Consider the following 16690-nt stretch of genomic DNA (forward strand, 5'->3'; position numbering starts at 1 on the left):
TTGTGTGTGAGTGCGTGTGTGTGTGACAGCTCTGTAGAATGACAATGGCATCATTCGGTCCTGAGAGACCGAGACCTCAGTGATTGGTAGTTAAAAAGGCTATGTATCCCAGAGACAGTGCAACGCGTTCTGCTAGATTCCCTGTAGACAGTCAGGGTTTGCCAAGGTCAGGCTGATCAAGCTGCCAGTGACACAGCGATGGCTTTCCCTCTCCGCAGAATGCTCGAGTACTCGCTCGATGGACACAATGTCAGCCTATCAGCTATCAGGACGGTCCGGGTTCTCCGCCCACTGCGAGCCATCAACAGAGTTCCCAGTGAGTTTTTCTCTTTTTTTCTTCCAACATACACTGCACTCAGAAGGTATTACAACTTTTTTTTTTACCGCCCTTCATTGTTTAGGCTTTGTGCTTAAGCACATTGGATTTTAGATTAAACAAGTGACTGTGAGGTTAAAGTGCTGACTTTAAGCTTTTAAGAGCTTTGAACTGTGTTCACATCCAATTTGGGTGAACAGTATAGGACTCCAGTGACTTTAAGACAATGCACCAGGCCAGAGACTCTAAAGAGAGAAGTGAAATGACAACTACGCACCGTTCTTGTTGCTGACTTTACAGCAATCCAGCTCATTGTGTGTTATACTTGCTGAAGATTGAAGGCAAAAAGCCCTCGAAACAAGCAAGCAGTGAAGATGACTGCAGTATGGGCCTGGTAGAGCATCAGCGGGAAAGATACCAAGTATCTGCTGAGCTCTGTGGGTCAGAAAGCGACAACTTGACCATGTGTTAAATTGTTGGAAATTTCACCTCAGCTGAAAGTCAGTAGGCTCATTAGTTACAGCCCAAACAATGAAAAATGTGTCACTGTCCTTGTACTCTTTGACTGCACTGGGCATTCCGCTTAATTTCTTTAATTTCCAGAGCGGACCCAGCTATGAACAGCAGCATCTTTCCTTTTGATATACGCATGTGTAAACAAATTAGGGCACAGTGAACAAAGTCATGGGAATCAATGCGATGCTCTTGTTGTTCTCAACAGCGCGGCACAAAAACTGGCCAGCCAACTTGTTTTCTTTTTTTTCTTTTACTACACTCTGTGACCTTGGCACAACTCAGAATGAGTTCTCATAAAACTGGAGTGTGTTTGAAGTAGCCAAGACTTAGAAGCAGTAAGGAGGGAGAGTTTGTGTCTTTGCTCTTCAGCAGAGTGGAGTAGAGGCCAATTATCAGTGTTTGAACTCTAATTATTTGCCATTCAATTAATTGCAGAGCTCCAGTTTTGTGCAGAATGCATTAAAGGATTTTTCTGTCTGGCCAACACTTCCTGTCACTGACATTAAAGTTTTGGCTTTAGTGCATGTCTTTACTAGTCTGTAGTGTCTAGTGCACAGTACTATGGTGTCTGTATGTGTGTGTTTGTGTGTGTTGGTAGGTATGCGTATCCTAGTGACCCTCCTCCTGGACACACTTCCCATGCTGGGCAACGTGCTGGCACTGTGCTTCTTTGTCTTCTTCATCTTTGGCATCGTTGGCGTGCAGCTGTGGGCGGGGCTACTGAGGAACCGCTGTTTCATGGGAGAGGACGTCAAGATGTGAGTTACTATAGTAACCGGCAGATGTCACAACAGTGGGACGCACTGACCTCATTACTCTCAAAAGTTTGCTCACCACTGATTAGCCTCTTTCACCCAGCTATTATTTCTAAGAGGGGATCAATATCACAGATAGTCTGATCTTGTTTGTTCTCTAATCAGCTCTGTCTGGGGGGAAGTGAATGTGTAAATGTGTTTTCCTGCTGGAACCTTCAGCATTAGAGATAACAAATCAAGGGATTTAGAGGGCTAAGTGAATTTTGTGTGTCGTTATTCAGACACTCTCAGTGGCTGTTTCACTGTCAGTCCTGTTCTCTCCCCCATGATTCTTCATGTCATGCTCGATCACTGTCTAACTGACAACGTTACACCACGACTCTTGCTCCCTCTCGCATGTTCTCAAACACGATCATATGATATCACATAACATCAGATAACGTCATGTTCACCTCCTGGCCTCACATCTGCTCAACCTTCCAGCTTAGGTATTAATCCCAGACAGTGCTACTGTGGTTACTAGCGAGAAATTGTGTTGTCACATTGAAGAACCTAAGACACAAAACAGTTTATAGTCACTGCAAGACATCATCATGTCAAAAACAGACAGAATTGTCAGCACTGACTTTAAAAGGAAAACCTTTGTGTTGCTTTTATTTTGTCACAGAGGCAGGAGACATTTCTGAGATACGACCGCTGGATCAGGAATTCAATATCATAATGTTATTGGCTATTGCCTAAATCCCATGTGGTCACATTAGCTAACTAATCCTTCTCTTTATTTTGTTTTCAGTTAGCTATTTGGACTTTTCTTCTGCTTCATAAACAACAAAATGACCTTTCCTAATCAGAAGTGAGGGAGCACCGCTCCTCTGTGACCTCTCTCTACACCATAGATGATTGATTGCTTATCTCTCCTCTGCACCCACCCTCAATCTTTTCTTCTTTTCCCTTCATCTGTATTTCTCTGTTTCCTCATTTCCTCTTTTTGCACCCTTGTGTATTTCACAAAGTCTTTGTGTTTTTTCAAGAAAAAAGACCTTTTGTAGAAACAAAAGGTCAATATATAAATTGCCCGATGTTTACCTGAAATCGTAGAAAATTACTGTTTGTATTTTAAGCCCCTTTGTGGGGGCAATTTAAAGCATTAGGCTAGTGAAATTATATATTTTCTTATTTAACAGCAAATCCCATTAAAGGACCAGAACCAATGAACTGGTTTGACTCACAAGTATCTTGAATTGGGTGAGATGTTCCTTTCACTTAAATAAACATTGGTACTGTAGTTTATTCTCACAAACATGGACCTTTTGTTGTAAAGTACCCACTAGCACACCAAATGTCTATTAATCCGTGACTGAAAATGGTCCCCAACAAATGCAATATTTACTCCTGTCTATGTAACAACTGCAAAAAAACTACACTGTCCGGCTCTTTAAAAAATATATAGTTATATTCATATTTGTGTGGCTTGTTTTTGGAGATTTACTCTTTGTAAGTACTGAATGGCTCCTGGCTGAGTGTCACAGACAGGAAAAAGAAGTTGAAACGCACTGTTGCCTTTGATCTTTTCCCGGGATTTGTTAGAATTTTTAGAGTTTAATTACTGCATATTAGTCATTTATACATTTAAAAAAGATACTTTAAATTGAATGAGGTTTTATCCACCTCCTTCCTCTCCAGGAGATATAACATTTCCTTCCTGAGTGGCTACTATCGCCCAGACGGCACTGATGACCACCCCTTTATCTGTTCAACGGAGAGAGAAAACGGGATGCTCCGGTGCTCTGATGTGCCTCGTCGCCGTGTAGCCGGGACGTCCTGCTTCCTGGATGCTGAGGAGGCCAATTCAGAGATGGGAGCAAGAGCAGATGAACCGTTGCCATGTGTAAACTGGTACCAGTTTTACAATGAGTGTCGGGCTGGTGAAGTAAACCCACACAAGGGAGCTATTAACTTTGATAACATTGGATATGCATGGATCGCCATTTTTCAGGTACATTTTTATATGATTTATAGGCAGGAATATACCTTTTATCAGTGAATGATATGAACACAGCAAGCTAAACTGTGACTCCTCTGGGTCTGTGCTTTCATACAGGTGATTACTCTAGAGGGCTGGGTAGACATCATGTACTACGTAATGGATGCACATTCTTTCTACAACTTCATCTACTTCATCTTCCTCATTATAGTGAGTACACACACACACACACACACACACACACACACACACACACACAGACACTTTCATAGCAGCTGGATGAAATGTCAATTACTGTGTGTTACAACAATGTGCAATGTTTGTGCTGTCATAATCAGGTGGGCTCCTTCTTCATGATCAACCTGTGCCTGGTAGTCATAGCAACCCAGTTTTCTGAAACGAAGCAAAGAGAACACGCCTTAATGAAATCGGAGCAGCGCGCCCGGCAGCTCCACCAATCAGCTTCCACGCTGGCCAGCGACAGCCAACCAGGAAGCTGCTACGAGGAGATCATCCGCTACCTGGCGCACCTGGGTCGCAAGGCATGTCGACGACTGTCCCGCTTCTACGCTCAGACACACACACACTTTCACTGCGTGTGCATGTGCCAGAAAGACAGGAGCGGTGGAGCTGCCAGAGGGGCCGGAGTCGGAGAAATGAACGGACTTGCCCACCGGCACTCAGGCCACGTCCCCAATGACCTGTCACACCTTCATCAGCTTTATCATCGTCATCACCAGCATCATCACCAGCATCAGCAACTTCAGGCTGAGCCTGCTGTCAGTAATGGAGGGAATGGTTTTAATTATCCCTTTATCGTGCCCCTCTTAAGTCACCTGGATGAAAAGGGCCAGGACCCAAAAAAGCCGGTTGCCACAGAGACTATCAGCAGACTGCCACAGCTAGTGGTGGAGCATGGTGAGAATGAAGAGGTGTATATGTTTGTGAGTGTGAGCACTGCCAAGGTCACAGTTTGTCACCCTGGGCCTTACAGGGGTGGAGGTTTTTATTTGGAGGTCTTTGGCTTTGAGCTCCCTGTATTTCAGCAACAAAAAGTGTGTGTTTGTGAGAGTAATGAAGAAACTCTGCTTTATCTCTTTCAATTCTTTCTTTAAAGAAATAATCACCCAAATTACAAAAGAACATATATTCTCCTACTCAACCTTTGTTCCATTTAGACAAGCACATCACAGACTTCTGCCTCCTGACACGGTGGAGGTGAATTGAATTTTGTTTTTATGCGCTCCAAGCATTAGAACAAAGAAGAAAAGCCTCCATATACTGGAGTGCACACAATTATTTCAGTACATTGTCAAGCTTTTGGTCATAGACCTTGATCAGACCTAAAGGAAAAACCGAACACTGTGGTTTGTTTGTACATTCAGGCAATCAGCCTCAAGGCAACACATCTGTCTCTTACATAAGATCACACTCTGGGTTTTATAGTCCCATGGCATTTGTGAACCGCAAAGATGGAGAATAAGGGATGTGATGTATGAAGCATAAAAAGGCAAACACACATTTATAGCAGTGGGCGCAGTTGCCACATGGGGAGTTCCTCAAAGCATCATAAAAACACGTTTTTTAAAAATTGAACAGCAGCTTGTCTCGTCAGAGACTATTTCAAGTTTCTCTAGATAAATTAAACACCTGTTTTTAGCTGAAGAACTGTCAGAATTGGCTCCTACATGGGTCCTTCAGGATTTCAAGGTGTTGATTTCCCAAATGTCAAGGGTTTAAAGGGGTACTTCATAAAATTGGACTTCTCTAAAAACTGACTTCAGAGAAACTTAAAAATGGGTGGTTAAAATCAATTGACTGGCATCTTGACTTTGAATCCTCTGTAACACCTGCAAACCCCAGACTCCTATCTGGTAATTAAACATGTGCTGCCTCATCAGAAATAACCCATATGACATGATCTGGGGCTGTTTTCTCAGACTTTACAAAGATCCTCCAGTCTCAGAGGACATACAACTGTTTTCACAGCCTGCAAAGTGTTCCCCATTATGGGTAAACTGACCTTGATGTGTAAAATTGCTTGAGCAACAGAGAGATGACTTGTCAAATTTTAATACAATTCTGTTATAAATTCTAATTGTAGCCGAGACACATTAAAACACAAAAATGACTAGAAATGATTCACTATGTTGTTAAATGCACAAGGGATTCTGGACCAGAAACTCTGAAAATCTTAGCTCTGGATAAGTGTATTTTTCTGTGTATGTGGCGCAGAGCCATTTTCAGCAAAGTTTCCTTGCAGCCCACATTATCTATAGACACACACCAGAGAGCGACTATATTGCATTTACTGTATCATTCTCCAGTGAAAGATAAATTTGTCGTAAGTGTGATGACAAGTGAACTGCTCGTGCTCAATTAGTGTTTGTTGTTATGTCATTGGAGCATTCCTCCGGAGCTGCTTGCTAATGAATTCCGCTGAAATCTTACTCCCACTTTGCTCCGTGCCCCTTCCCCCAATACACACACACACACACACACACACACATAGAGATAGACACATCACTGTTCTAATAAAAGAACTCCCCCTCTGCACAAAAGCATCCCAACCGCACAGTAGCTTCCATGTTATTGAATTTTTGTCTCCCAGAAATGAAATGAAGGTTCTGTCCTTTACCGAGCAGATGATATATTGAATGACAGACTGTGCAACATACAGACTCAGCTGTTTACTATGTCCATGTAGGATTTCTGTGTGTCTATATCACCTCCTCCCTCTCTCTGTGCAGGTGGGTGCGCTGGGCATCCTGCGATCACGCTGCCAGGCGAAGTCCCAGGAGACCCCTCAGTATGCCCCTACTGCATCTACTACAACCAACTTAGTGACACCGAAATTGTTAATGAGCAGACCGACGACCAGCGTCATGGGTACAGCAACTCATGCCATGGCAACAGCCCGTGTCATAGTAACAGCCCATGCGATTGTAGCAGCCCCTTAAGTGGTGATGCACAGGTGTCTGAGCCAAAGAAAAGGCTGTGGGAGCGTTGCTGGGCGGGACTCCGAACTAAACTGGACCTCATTGTTGGCAGCAGATACTTCAACAGAGGGATCATGATTGCCATCCTTATTAACACAATGTCAATGGGCATAGAGTATCACGAACAGGTATGTAAGTGCGAGAGGCGACGCGTTTGTGTGTGTGCGTGCATTGCTATGCGGCGGGCCTCTTGCAGATTGTATGTGACTACAGTTTGATTGAAAATGGATGTGTTAATCACTGTGTGTGGTGGAGTCAATGAACTTACCCCCCAATCAACACTTACAGCACCAAGCATATGGGATCAGGATGTGTGTGTGTGTGTGTGTGTGTGTGAGACTGCGTGTGGGTGTGTGCACGCATGTATCAGGAGATGGAGAAACTCATAAGACCTGAAGTGTTAATTAAAGCGTGACCCTGGGACAGGAGAGAGAGAGAGAATGAGCAGCAGCAGGGAGCAGGGCAGAGAGAAGTGAGTGATAGCGAATGGAGGAGTTGGTGGAGGAGGAGGACAGATCTGACAGTGTGATTGGCTGAAAAGCAGGGATAGACTGTGAGAGTCGGGGGAAGATTGCATATGGCCCATTTCCTGAACAATGTGACGGATCTGGATGGCCTTAACGTCTTGAATGACATATATATAAGGACAAAGCCAGCACTATTTTATGCTTTTTTATCATCAAGAAACTTTCTGAAGAGACCAAACCAACAATGAAAATGTATGAATGAATATATAGTATGTTCACAAAGCCTGATTTTAAGCCTGATTCAAAGCCTTTTTTTTCTTTCTATTGTCATCTAAAAACTACTTAGTGCAAGTAAAGAGCCATCCAGTTTCAGTGGGCAACACTCGTGGCCGTGAACGTGACCAGTGCCGTTCAGTTTCAAAACCTCAGAGACTTGTTTGTTTTTTTTGTCTCTGGAGAATAGCTCTGTGTCATGCTGATATAACTGAGCATGCTCAGAGACACAGTAACTTGTTTACTCTGCTTTATTGGTTTGATGAGCCAGGAAAAATAAAGCACAATGTTTGTATTCCCTGCAATGTAGGAACGTCTCCAAAAGCCATGTCATAGCTCCTTCTGTGTTTTTAATACCATACATTATTTTTTTTATTAAGTTTGGAAGCGCCTGCTACAGAAGCTTGATTCAGTACAATTAGGTGGCAGAGAGGACTGTTCCGTATTGTTTCAGGGTGTATCGCGTTATAGGACTTATTGAGTTATCTTTACAAAAACCTGTTTTATATGAAGGGTTTGCAGAAAAAATAATTATGTTGTGTCCATGGGGAATGATATATTTTGCCATTATCAAACCAGACTGACAGTTGAAAGGGTGAACAGTTCAGACGTTATATAAGAGGAGAAGAAATTGGAAGCTGAGCATTACATTCTGCAGATTTAAATAGGAACAGTTTCCTGTTTCAGTGTCCAGTGCACAATAATGCCTCTAATGAGCTGTAATTAACAGGCCTGTTGATTTATCAAAGCTATTCTTAAAACTTAAAAATAGAAATATCAGCATACTATGGACTGACTAATCACAGTTGAAACCAGCTCAATCTGACCGCTGGGAAGACTGCAGAGGGCCCACAAGATATTTAGTGCTCAGTTGCACTGTTGTGGATTAATAATGATCTATGGTCGCTTAAAGGTCCCATTTGTGAGATAGTTGATTGTTTAGTGTCGTTCCCAACTTGTCAAACGCTGGCACTTTGGGTTGGTGGCCAGCCTGAGTATTTAACAAGCTGGGAGTGAGACTCAGCAGTCAACTATCCTCCAAATTGGACCTTTAAGCTGGTCTGGCAGTAGCGCCGAGATCCAAAAGTGGCTGAAGGTATGTCGATTGCTGCTCAGCGGCATATACCGATCCCCAGACTGGTATAAAGATTCTCGGAGTGGTACAAAGATTCTCGGAGTGGTATATACTGATCCCCAGACTGGTATTAAGATTATCGGAGTGGTATAAAGATTCTCGGAGTGGTATATACCGATCCCCAGACTGGTATTAAGATTATCGGAGTGGTATAAAGATTCTCGGAGTGGTATATACCGATCCCCAGACTGGTATAAAGATTCTCGGAGTGGTATGCTGCTATTATGCTGCTGTTATTCCACTGACACATGACGGTATGTGCTGCTTGAGATTGTTATGGCACTGAGAGACTGTTGGATGGGTACCGCTCCCTGATGAAAATGCAAATATGATGCCGCTGGGCTGGTTTGACGACAAGTACTGCCGTAAATGTATATATATATATATATATGTATATATATATATATATATATATATATATATATATATAAAATCCTTATTGACAATGCTAACTTAACACATTACCGTAAGTAAAGGAATATATGTATGTTGTTGGGATGTAAGCATATAGACAGTAATTACACGTGGAACTCTTGCGATATGATAGTAAAGTAATAGAAAGAGCTAGCCTTAGCTAATATGGCTAATGTTAGCCCAGCCACCGTAGCCAGTCTGACTAATCGATAGCAGAAACTTTGAGCCAACCAACAAAACAATACTTAGTTACAGGTTTTCATTATTAGGAGAACACAATAATACATTACTTCATATAAAATCTACTTCGCAGGACATAAACCATTGTGGCATATTATGTATCATGTTCACTAGTGTTGGTGGAATAACAGCAGCATAATAGCAGCATACCACTCCGAGAGTCTGTATGCCAGTCTGGGGATCGGTATATGCCACTGAGCAGCAATCGACATACCTTCAGCCTCTTTTGGATCTCGGTGTCACTCTGGTTTGGACTGGAAAACAAATTGTATTGTGGGTCAAAAATGTTTTCCAACAGTTTTTTCTCTCCTACAGTACGTCCTGTGACAGTATGGGGACATCGACTAAATGGAAGTTCTTAACCATTAAACTATTATTCTTTTGGGGCAAAAACTTTTGGTGTCTGAATTCTACTGTTTTTAAGGAAGGAAAAAAGTAAAAAAAAAAAATCAATATAACAGGTGATCCAAACTCTTGAGCAGTAATGTGGCAGGGATATATAAGCCTTTAGATAAGGTTCAATAGACGACTTGTTGTTAAGGTGTGTTGATAATCTTAAAATCAGCCCTGGACTTTCACATAGTGGCTCTTCAACATTTTTTGTCATGCTCCATTTAAATTAAGAACTCATTTCACACCCCCTGCTATCCCATAAGCATATTTCATTTAAAACCAAATCGGAAAATTGCTAACAATACTATTTTATATAAATATCATTATCTTGAATTGCAAATGAAAAATGAGCAAAATTCTTATTGAGCACCACAGCCCTTCTTTTGACCTCATCAAATCTCTTGCCATCTTGTACTCTTAAGTGTTTCTCAGTCTGACTCAGCCTTGATAACCTTGCTAACGTGAGAAAACTCTTGTTTGATATGAATCCGATTAACTAAACTTCAAATCTTTTCCTTCCAGTCATGTGCATTCCTCTGTGGACTTGCACCACAGTTGGAGAACTTCTGCTTTAAGTAATATCAATAGTATTAATAATAAAAGTGCACTCAGTCATTCTACTCCAAGGAATTACCGGTAAAAATACACCTGCATTCACATCCTAGGGCAGCTTCTCTTTCCATATCTCAGACTTTAGCTGTATAAGCTCACTCTGTAGCCTTGACTTGCATCTTAGAAATTCCCAACATGTTGACTCAACTGTGCTCCTCACTGCCAGTCTGTCTGTCTCTGTTTGTTTGTTCATATTTCTGTGTGCCTGTCCAAAATCAGTACATCAATCTCTCTCCCTTTTCTCTCCAAAAACGCTGCATCTCTCCAGCCGCAGGAGCTGACAGATATTTTGGAGATCAGTAACATGGTGTTCACGAGTCTGTTCAGTCTGGAGATGGTGCTGAAGATGCTGGCGCTCGGGCTCTTCGGCTACATCAAGAACCCCTACAACGGCTTCGACAGCATCATCGTCATCATCAGGTGGGGCTCTGGTGGGGTCTCTGTCTGTAAGCTTTCCACATAATTGGTATTCTTATTAGATATTAGGGGTTGTCATGATTTCGAGTATAAGTTGATAATTGATCAAAATAAGCTTTTAAATTCATTAATTGAAATCAAGAGCAGGCTCGGTGTTCCACCTGTGGCTACTTGCGCAAAGAAAACCAAACACGAAACAGCAAACTTATCCTGAGTGCAAGATGATGATCAACTGACAGGTACCGAAGGGAAACCCCAACAGTGTCAGAAATGTTGGGTTTGTTTGCGCTCTCAGAGATCCTTTATTGATTTGTTGGGGAAGATGGTTTTCTTAGGTCAGATTTCAGGGACCGAACTTTGCCGCAAACTGATTCGCCATCTTTTTTTGTTTATTGTTAAAATGTTCGATGACGTCTGAAATGTTTATTTTTGTTGAATATTATTTGAACCTGCCTATCATTAATATCACAAAAGACACTAATATGAAGTCAAGCTGTTGTTGCAAAACTCATACCTGCCAACATTGGCACAGGTTGTGAGAAAAAGGGAGATTTTCTACGGTATCTGTAAATGGCCTCTCCTCAGGGCCTCCATGTAACCCTGCACCACAGATTACTTGAGAGGTGAGGTCACACACCTTCCTGTTTCACCCTTGGGACCATATGTTGGTGAAAAATATGTAGAGTGGTGAAGAGGTGGAGACAAATACATTTTTGATCCTGATTATCATGTGTGTACTTCATGGCACAATTTCAAACAGGATGTAAAACTTATTTGTCTCCTCACCACAAGGGGTGTGACCCACTCTCTTGTCTATAGAATCAGTACAAGGAAGTAGAATTACTTTTGATTAGTTCAAAGTAAAAAGTTATCAGAAGTCAACATTTAATTGACATCCCTAAAGGGGAAGGTCTTGCACCGAATGGAGCCGAATTGGAAAGTGTATTTCCTCATCTTGGGACCTGTTTCCTTCATTTTCAAAGCGCTGGAGACAGGGTCATTTCATTTGCGCATGCCCACTTCTGTCTCGGTTGCCATGTACCACGACACATATCGCAGACAGAAAGTCAGAGAGACATATTTGATTTACCTCCCGGTGAAATTGGGAGATCAACAGGAGAGGTTACCAATCAGGAGCACAGCGAGTGTTAAAAATGAGGAGAATCCCCCAGAAATCAGCACTATTGGCAGTTATGAATACACCCCTATCTTCTTAACGAATGATTTGAAGATGTAAATGACAGTTGTCACGGCATAAAACCAAAGATCTGTTGATTATTCCAATCCATTAGCAACGGTCTAATAGTGGCATAGCCGTCAGTGCTGATTTTTTCTTTTTTACATCTATTGGAATGGTGACCTCTCCATCTTGAAGTCAATATGAATCATGACATCCCTATTAGACATTCGTCTTGTCAGTTACTTGCAGTTCCATCTCTCAAACTGTCACAGTGATGTTGGTGCTGGCAGTGAAGCCACGTGGTTGCACTCTCAGTCCAGGGGCCCTGTATTCACTCCATTATGTAGTACTACAAGCTGAATTATGTATCTGTGCTTGAAGGCTTTGCTTGTTTACTGTGCTGTGCACACTGCTCACACCTTCTTTATTGGCCTGAAAAGCTGTAAACACCATTGCCCCATTTTCCTCTTTTCAGTTGCCATACATGTAACTCGAAAAGTGATTTAGCACTTTCCCTACCTGGAGGGGAGGCTTTTGTGGGTGAGACTAATGCTGACTTCAAAAGCGTTAGAGCTGAGGTTAAGCACATATCGATTCCTTTGAATTTAATGTGAATTTAACTTCATGTTCTTGATCTTCTTGTCATCTGTGTGTGCTTCAGTGTGTGGGAGATTGTGGGTGAGGCAGAGGGAGGCTTGTCGGTGCTGCGTACCTTCCGTCTGCTGAGAGTTTTGAAGCTGGTCCGGTTTCTCCCGGCCCTGAGGAGGCAGCTGGTGGTGCTGATGAAGACCATGGACAATGTGGCTACGTTCAGCATGTTGCTGATGCTCTTTATATTCATATTTAGGTACAGTCTTTCTTTCTCCAAAGGTGATGCTGCAGGCCAAGACTCACAAGTCAAACTGTTTTCCAAGCTTTAATAATACTGATGATACCTCACAAAATCATAATCATTACTACTGACCTTATTCTCACTCGGTTACAGGACATATTACCACATGTATCATCACCTTTCACACAAACACAATTATTCACGCAGGCAGCATAACTGCATCTTGTTGCACGGTGTCCAAATTAAATTACCATGTAATGAAAGTAATGTATTTTCTCATGTGTTTGTTTGTGTGTTGCAGTATCTTGGGGATGCATCTGTTTGGCTGTAAATTCGGTTTGCGAATCGACAGTGGAGACACTTTACCTGACAGGAAAAACTTCGACTCTCTGCTCTGGGCAACTGTCACTGTGTTTCAGGTTGGAGGGACACAAACATGCACTCTCTCTCGCACAAACATGCAGATGTGTATGAGCACACACATTCGATTTAGAGGAATTTCCCCATCGATGTAATGTAATTTTAAAATTAATTGGGACGAAAATCAGGCAGCAGCTGTTTCTGTCGCCAATAGCAGCTTTGATGATCTTCCCCGTTATTCTATTTGCTCCAATTTGGGAGCGCTCACGCTCGACTTTTCAACAAAATATAAAAACTCTCCCAGTGGGCCTGTAAGATAGGCTTCACAAGCAGAGGGGGAGGAAGAGTAATGAAACACGCACTCCACAGGAGCTCATTTAACACTGATGAGCATCATTACTGTTCAACTGACAATGAGATATTAAAGGAGGAATCCTCTCTTGTTGTTCTTTTCTATTATGCTTACAACAGCTAAACGTAGTCAAGCATTTGTAGGCATGGCTGGTGCATTGTTGTGCTTGATGGTGTATTTTTATGATCCCTACATACATTTGACTTCTGCCACCTCGACAGATCCTCACCCAGGAGGACTGGAACGCGGTGCTCTATAACGGGATGGCCTCCACCACGCCGCTGGCTGCCCTCTATTTCGTAGCCCTCATGACCTTCGGCAACTACGTCCTCTTCAACTTGCTCGTAGCCATTTTGGTTGAGGGCTTTCAAGCCGAAGTAAGGGCAAAGATGCCGTTTTATTTGAGCTACTTAGAGAATGATGCAGAGAGAACGAGACTAATTGTGCTCTGTTGTGCTGGTGATACCAAAGCTGCTTACAAGAGAATAATCTCTAGCATCCTGCCTGTGTGGTTTCTCCCCTCTCGCTCTTTATCCACCACTCTTTTTTCCTCTTTCTTTCTCAGTTGTCCTCCTTCCCCTATCTCTCACTCTGTGCCTATCTTGTTTTCTCTCTTTCTCTCTATCCTTCTTTCTCACTGACACACACACACACACACACACACACACACACACACACACACAGACAGTACTCTCCGGGGTAGGGATGTGTTTGATATCGCCTGCCATTCACAGCTGGTGAGCTTTTGTTGTTTAGTTTTCATCTTTTATCTACAGCATCAGAGAGCACTTGCTCTCTCTCTTTCCCTCTCTCTCTCTCTCTCTCTCTCTCTCTCTCTCTCTCACACACACACACACACACACACACACACACAGATACCCTTTGCCAAAGCTGTCTGCCTCCATCTTTCTGGCGTGAATTTTAATTAAATTCAGTAAAGCTTTATTGGCGTGACTACAGGAGATCGCTGCCAAAGCCATGCACATAACTCAACTAGAGAACACTGGAGATCCCCTCTGCCCCGCCCGGCTCCCTCCCACTCTTTGTCCCTCAGTCATTCCCTCTCGACTCGCTCATATTTTCCTTTTTTACAACAGTCAAAAGACAGTGAGAAAAGAAAGGTGATGATGATAAAGATTATGATCTCAGCGCCGTGTGTGTATGTGTGTTTTAGGGTGATGCCAACAGATCTGAGACTGATGAAGAGGGACAATCACTCTGTTACGAGGATGAGGAGAAGTTGAGAGAGCTGTACGCTGCAGGTACACTCTTGGATCCACTTAGAACTGAACGTTGAAATTTACCCTCACCTACAATCAGCTTAAAGGATCATTTTGGTTTATTAGAAATTGGGTCTTGTTGTTCTAGATTTGTTCACCCTTCTTATTGGTTTTATTTTCTTTTCACACAGAGATCCAGCTGTTTTGGAATTGGGGCTGTAATAAAAAACATTATATTCACCAAGTTAAACTGGCAATTACACAATTTTGTCTGCCGCCGGGCACAAAGCCACATGCGGGAAAAAGGAAGGTTAACTGCCGATCCATTTCTATGAAAGACTAAATGATGGGATAACATCACGTTTTGTCCTGTGTTGTTGTTATTTGAGACTCTGAGGAATTATGAAACAGTGGCGCCAACAATATTACCACTTGAGGAGAAAAACTATGGTATAACAAAGTTCTCCTTTGCCATTTTAATTTGTGAATCAAGCGACATCTCTCAAGAGGAGTCAGATGATCATACAGCTTTAACCAAACTGTCAGGTTAACCAGGATTGAAGAGAAAGCAAACTGTAAAATTATCACCCAGACTCTCTCAACACCAATCACAGTGCACAGACTACAGACTTGACGTAGCTGTATAGCATTTGTAGTTTTCTTGTCCCAGCAGCCCCTTACACCCTCAGATGATTATGAAGGAACCCAAAAGTAACATTTTCTATTACTCTGGATTCTTTACCTTGTTCTACTTTTGTAAATGAGTTTAAAACGGCTGCATGTCCAATAATCTCTCTATAAAAGCAATTTTCTAAGATTGTTCTTTATTCTGCCAGAGAAAAATATTGCTAAAAAGACCCATTTTTACCAGCAATACGTAAGAAAATGTCTCTGGTTTTGGACGTTGTTGGAAACATAACATAGATCAAGTTGTTTTTAGATTTTACATTGCTGAAAAGTAACATCGTTATGCGTTTAATTTATAAAATGTAAACATCCACATGACCGCTGTCTTCACCGTAGCTACAACCCTGATCATAACTGATACAAATGATGACTGAAACTGCAATAAGTCCCAAGCTTTTATAAACTGGAATTATCCTGGCTGCGTTGTCCCACAGAGCTCAAGATCCAGGCCATGATGCTGAGCCCCAATGGTCTCCTAAATCCAAAAGCCTCCATGCCCCAGCCTCATCCTCCTCCTCTGCCAGTCATCACGCACACTGCGGCCACGCCTACCATAAACTCCAGCCAGTCCCGCCGGGCGAGTGCCGCTTCCATGGACATCAACACCATTGAGCAGAGGTCACCGGTGAGACTTGGACACATGCTTTTACCTACACTAGAGGATTGTCACGTTAACTATCAATAGTAAAGTTGATTTACAGAGGCACTCAAACAGAGTGACAGAGAGCTTTACCTGTGCAGTGCAGAGAAATATGACTGTGTGTTGCTGCTCTTTTCAGCCATCGCTGCTCTCAGTGTTGGTATTCTCTCTCGGCTTGGAGCTGTTTGGGTTTTGGATTGGATCTATTTCGGACTGTGTAAATGTCCTTGGACCCATTGAAATTTGATCTCTTCTTTTGAAAATTAATTTATGCACATTGGGTTGAGATCACTTTCAGCTTCCGTCCAACATTGAAAAAAAAAAAAACCTCTAGCATGCAGCCTGCATTTGAATCACTGCCCTCTGCAATCTGCAGGCGTCCTTTGCAGTTGTTCGTCAGAGCTTCACAATTCTCGTCAAAATGAGAAGCACTTTTTTTTCCCCCACTTAGCATTAAGATCAGGTTTTTCTCCCATGATTCATAGGAACAGATAAGCCTAACGTTCCCAGTTTGTAAGACTCCTGCTGTGGATGTTTGAGTGGTTGGTGATGAAGGTTATCCACTGAGGCTTTATTGACCTTTTTAAAGCATTTCAGATGATAATAGTAATTGGTGCTGTTACTTTTGCTTCCATTGTAGCATGTGTGCTTTTGATCGAAGTGCTGTTTTACTGCACATTGTTTTCTATGTATTTGCAGAGAGATTTGTCAGAACTGGAGGCTGATGCTATTCTGCTATTCTGACATATTTGTGTTCTTCCTAAAAGGCTTTTTCTTTTATCACATTATACTCTGGTGTCTCTCATACACCTTAAATTAATTTATATCGATGTCCTGCTCCTCTCCTCCTGTGCACAGTTTGCAAAGCTTACTTGTCATGTTTGTTTTGATCCAAAGC

General features: G+C 42.3%; 1 protein-coding gene across 2 annotated transcripts in view; it reads left to right on the top strand.

The window, feature by feature from the left end:
- LOC115579011 (voltage-dependent T-type calcium channel subunit alpha-1I-like) overlaps positions 1-16690 on the top strand; it is a 49033-nt gene that overhangs the window by 12262 nt on the left and 20081 nt on the right. For both annotated transcript variants that reach the window (XM_030412464.1, XM_030412458.1), the window contains exons 5-16: positions 219-316; positions 1431-1590; positions 3271-3583; positions 3689-3781; positions 3910-4489; positions 6322-6698; positions 10373-10524; positions 12363-12548; positions 12835-12952; positions 13467-13622; positions 14420-14507; positions 15587-15777. In XM_030412464.1, the coding sequence (XP_030268324.1) occupies positions 219-316; positions 1431-1590; positions 3271-3583; positions 3689-3781; positions 3910-4489; positions 6322-6698; positions 10373-10524; positions 12363-12548; positions 12835-12952; positions 13467-13622; positions 14420-14507; positions 15587-15777 (2512 nt within the window). The remainder of the gene's footprint in view (positions 1-218; positions 317-1430; positions 1591-3270; positions 3584-3688; positions 3782-3909; positions 4490-6321; positions 6699-10372; positions 10525-12362; positions 12549-12834; positions 12953-13466; positions 13623-14419; positions 14508-15586; positions 15778-16690) is intronic.

This window comes from Sparus aurata, chromosome 1 (assembly GCF_900880675.1).
Source record: "Sparus aurata chromosome 1, fSpaAur1.1, whole genome shotgun sequence".
NCBI classification, from domain to species: Eukaryota; Metazoa; Chordata; class Actinopteri; order Spariformes; family Sparidae; genus Sparus; species Sparus aurata.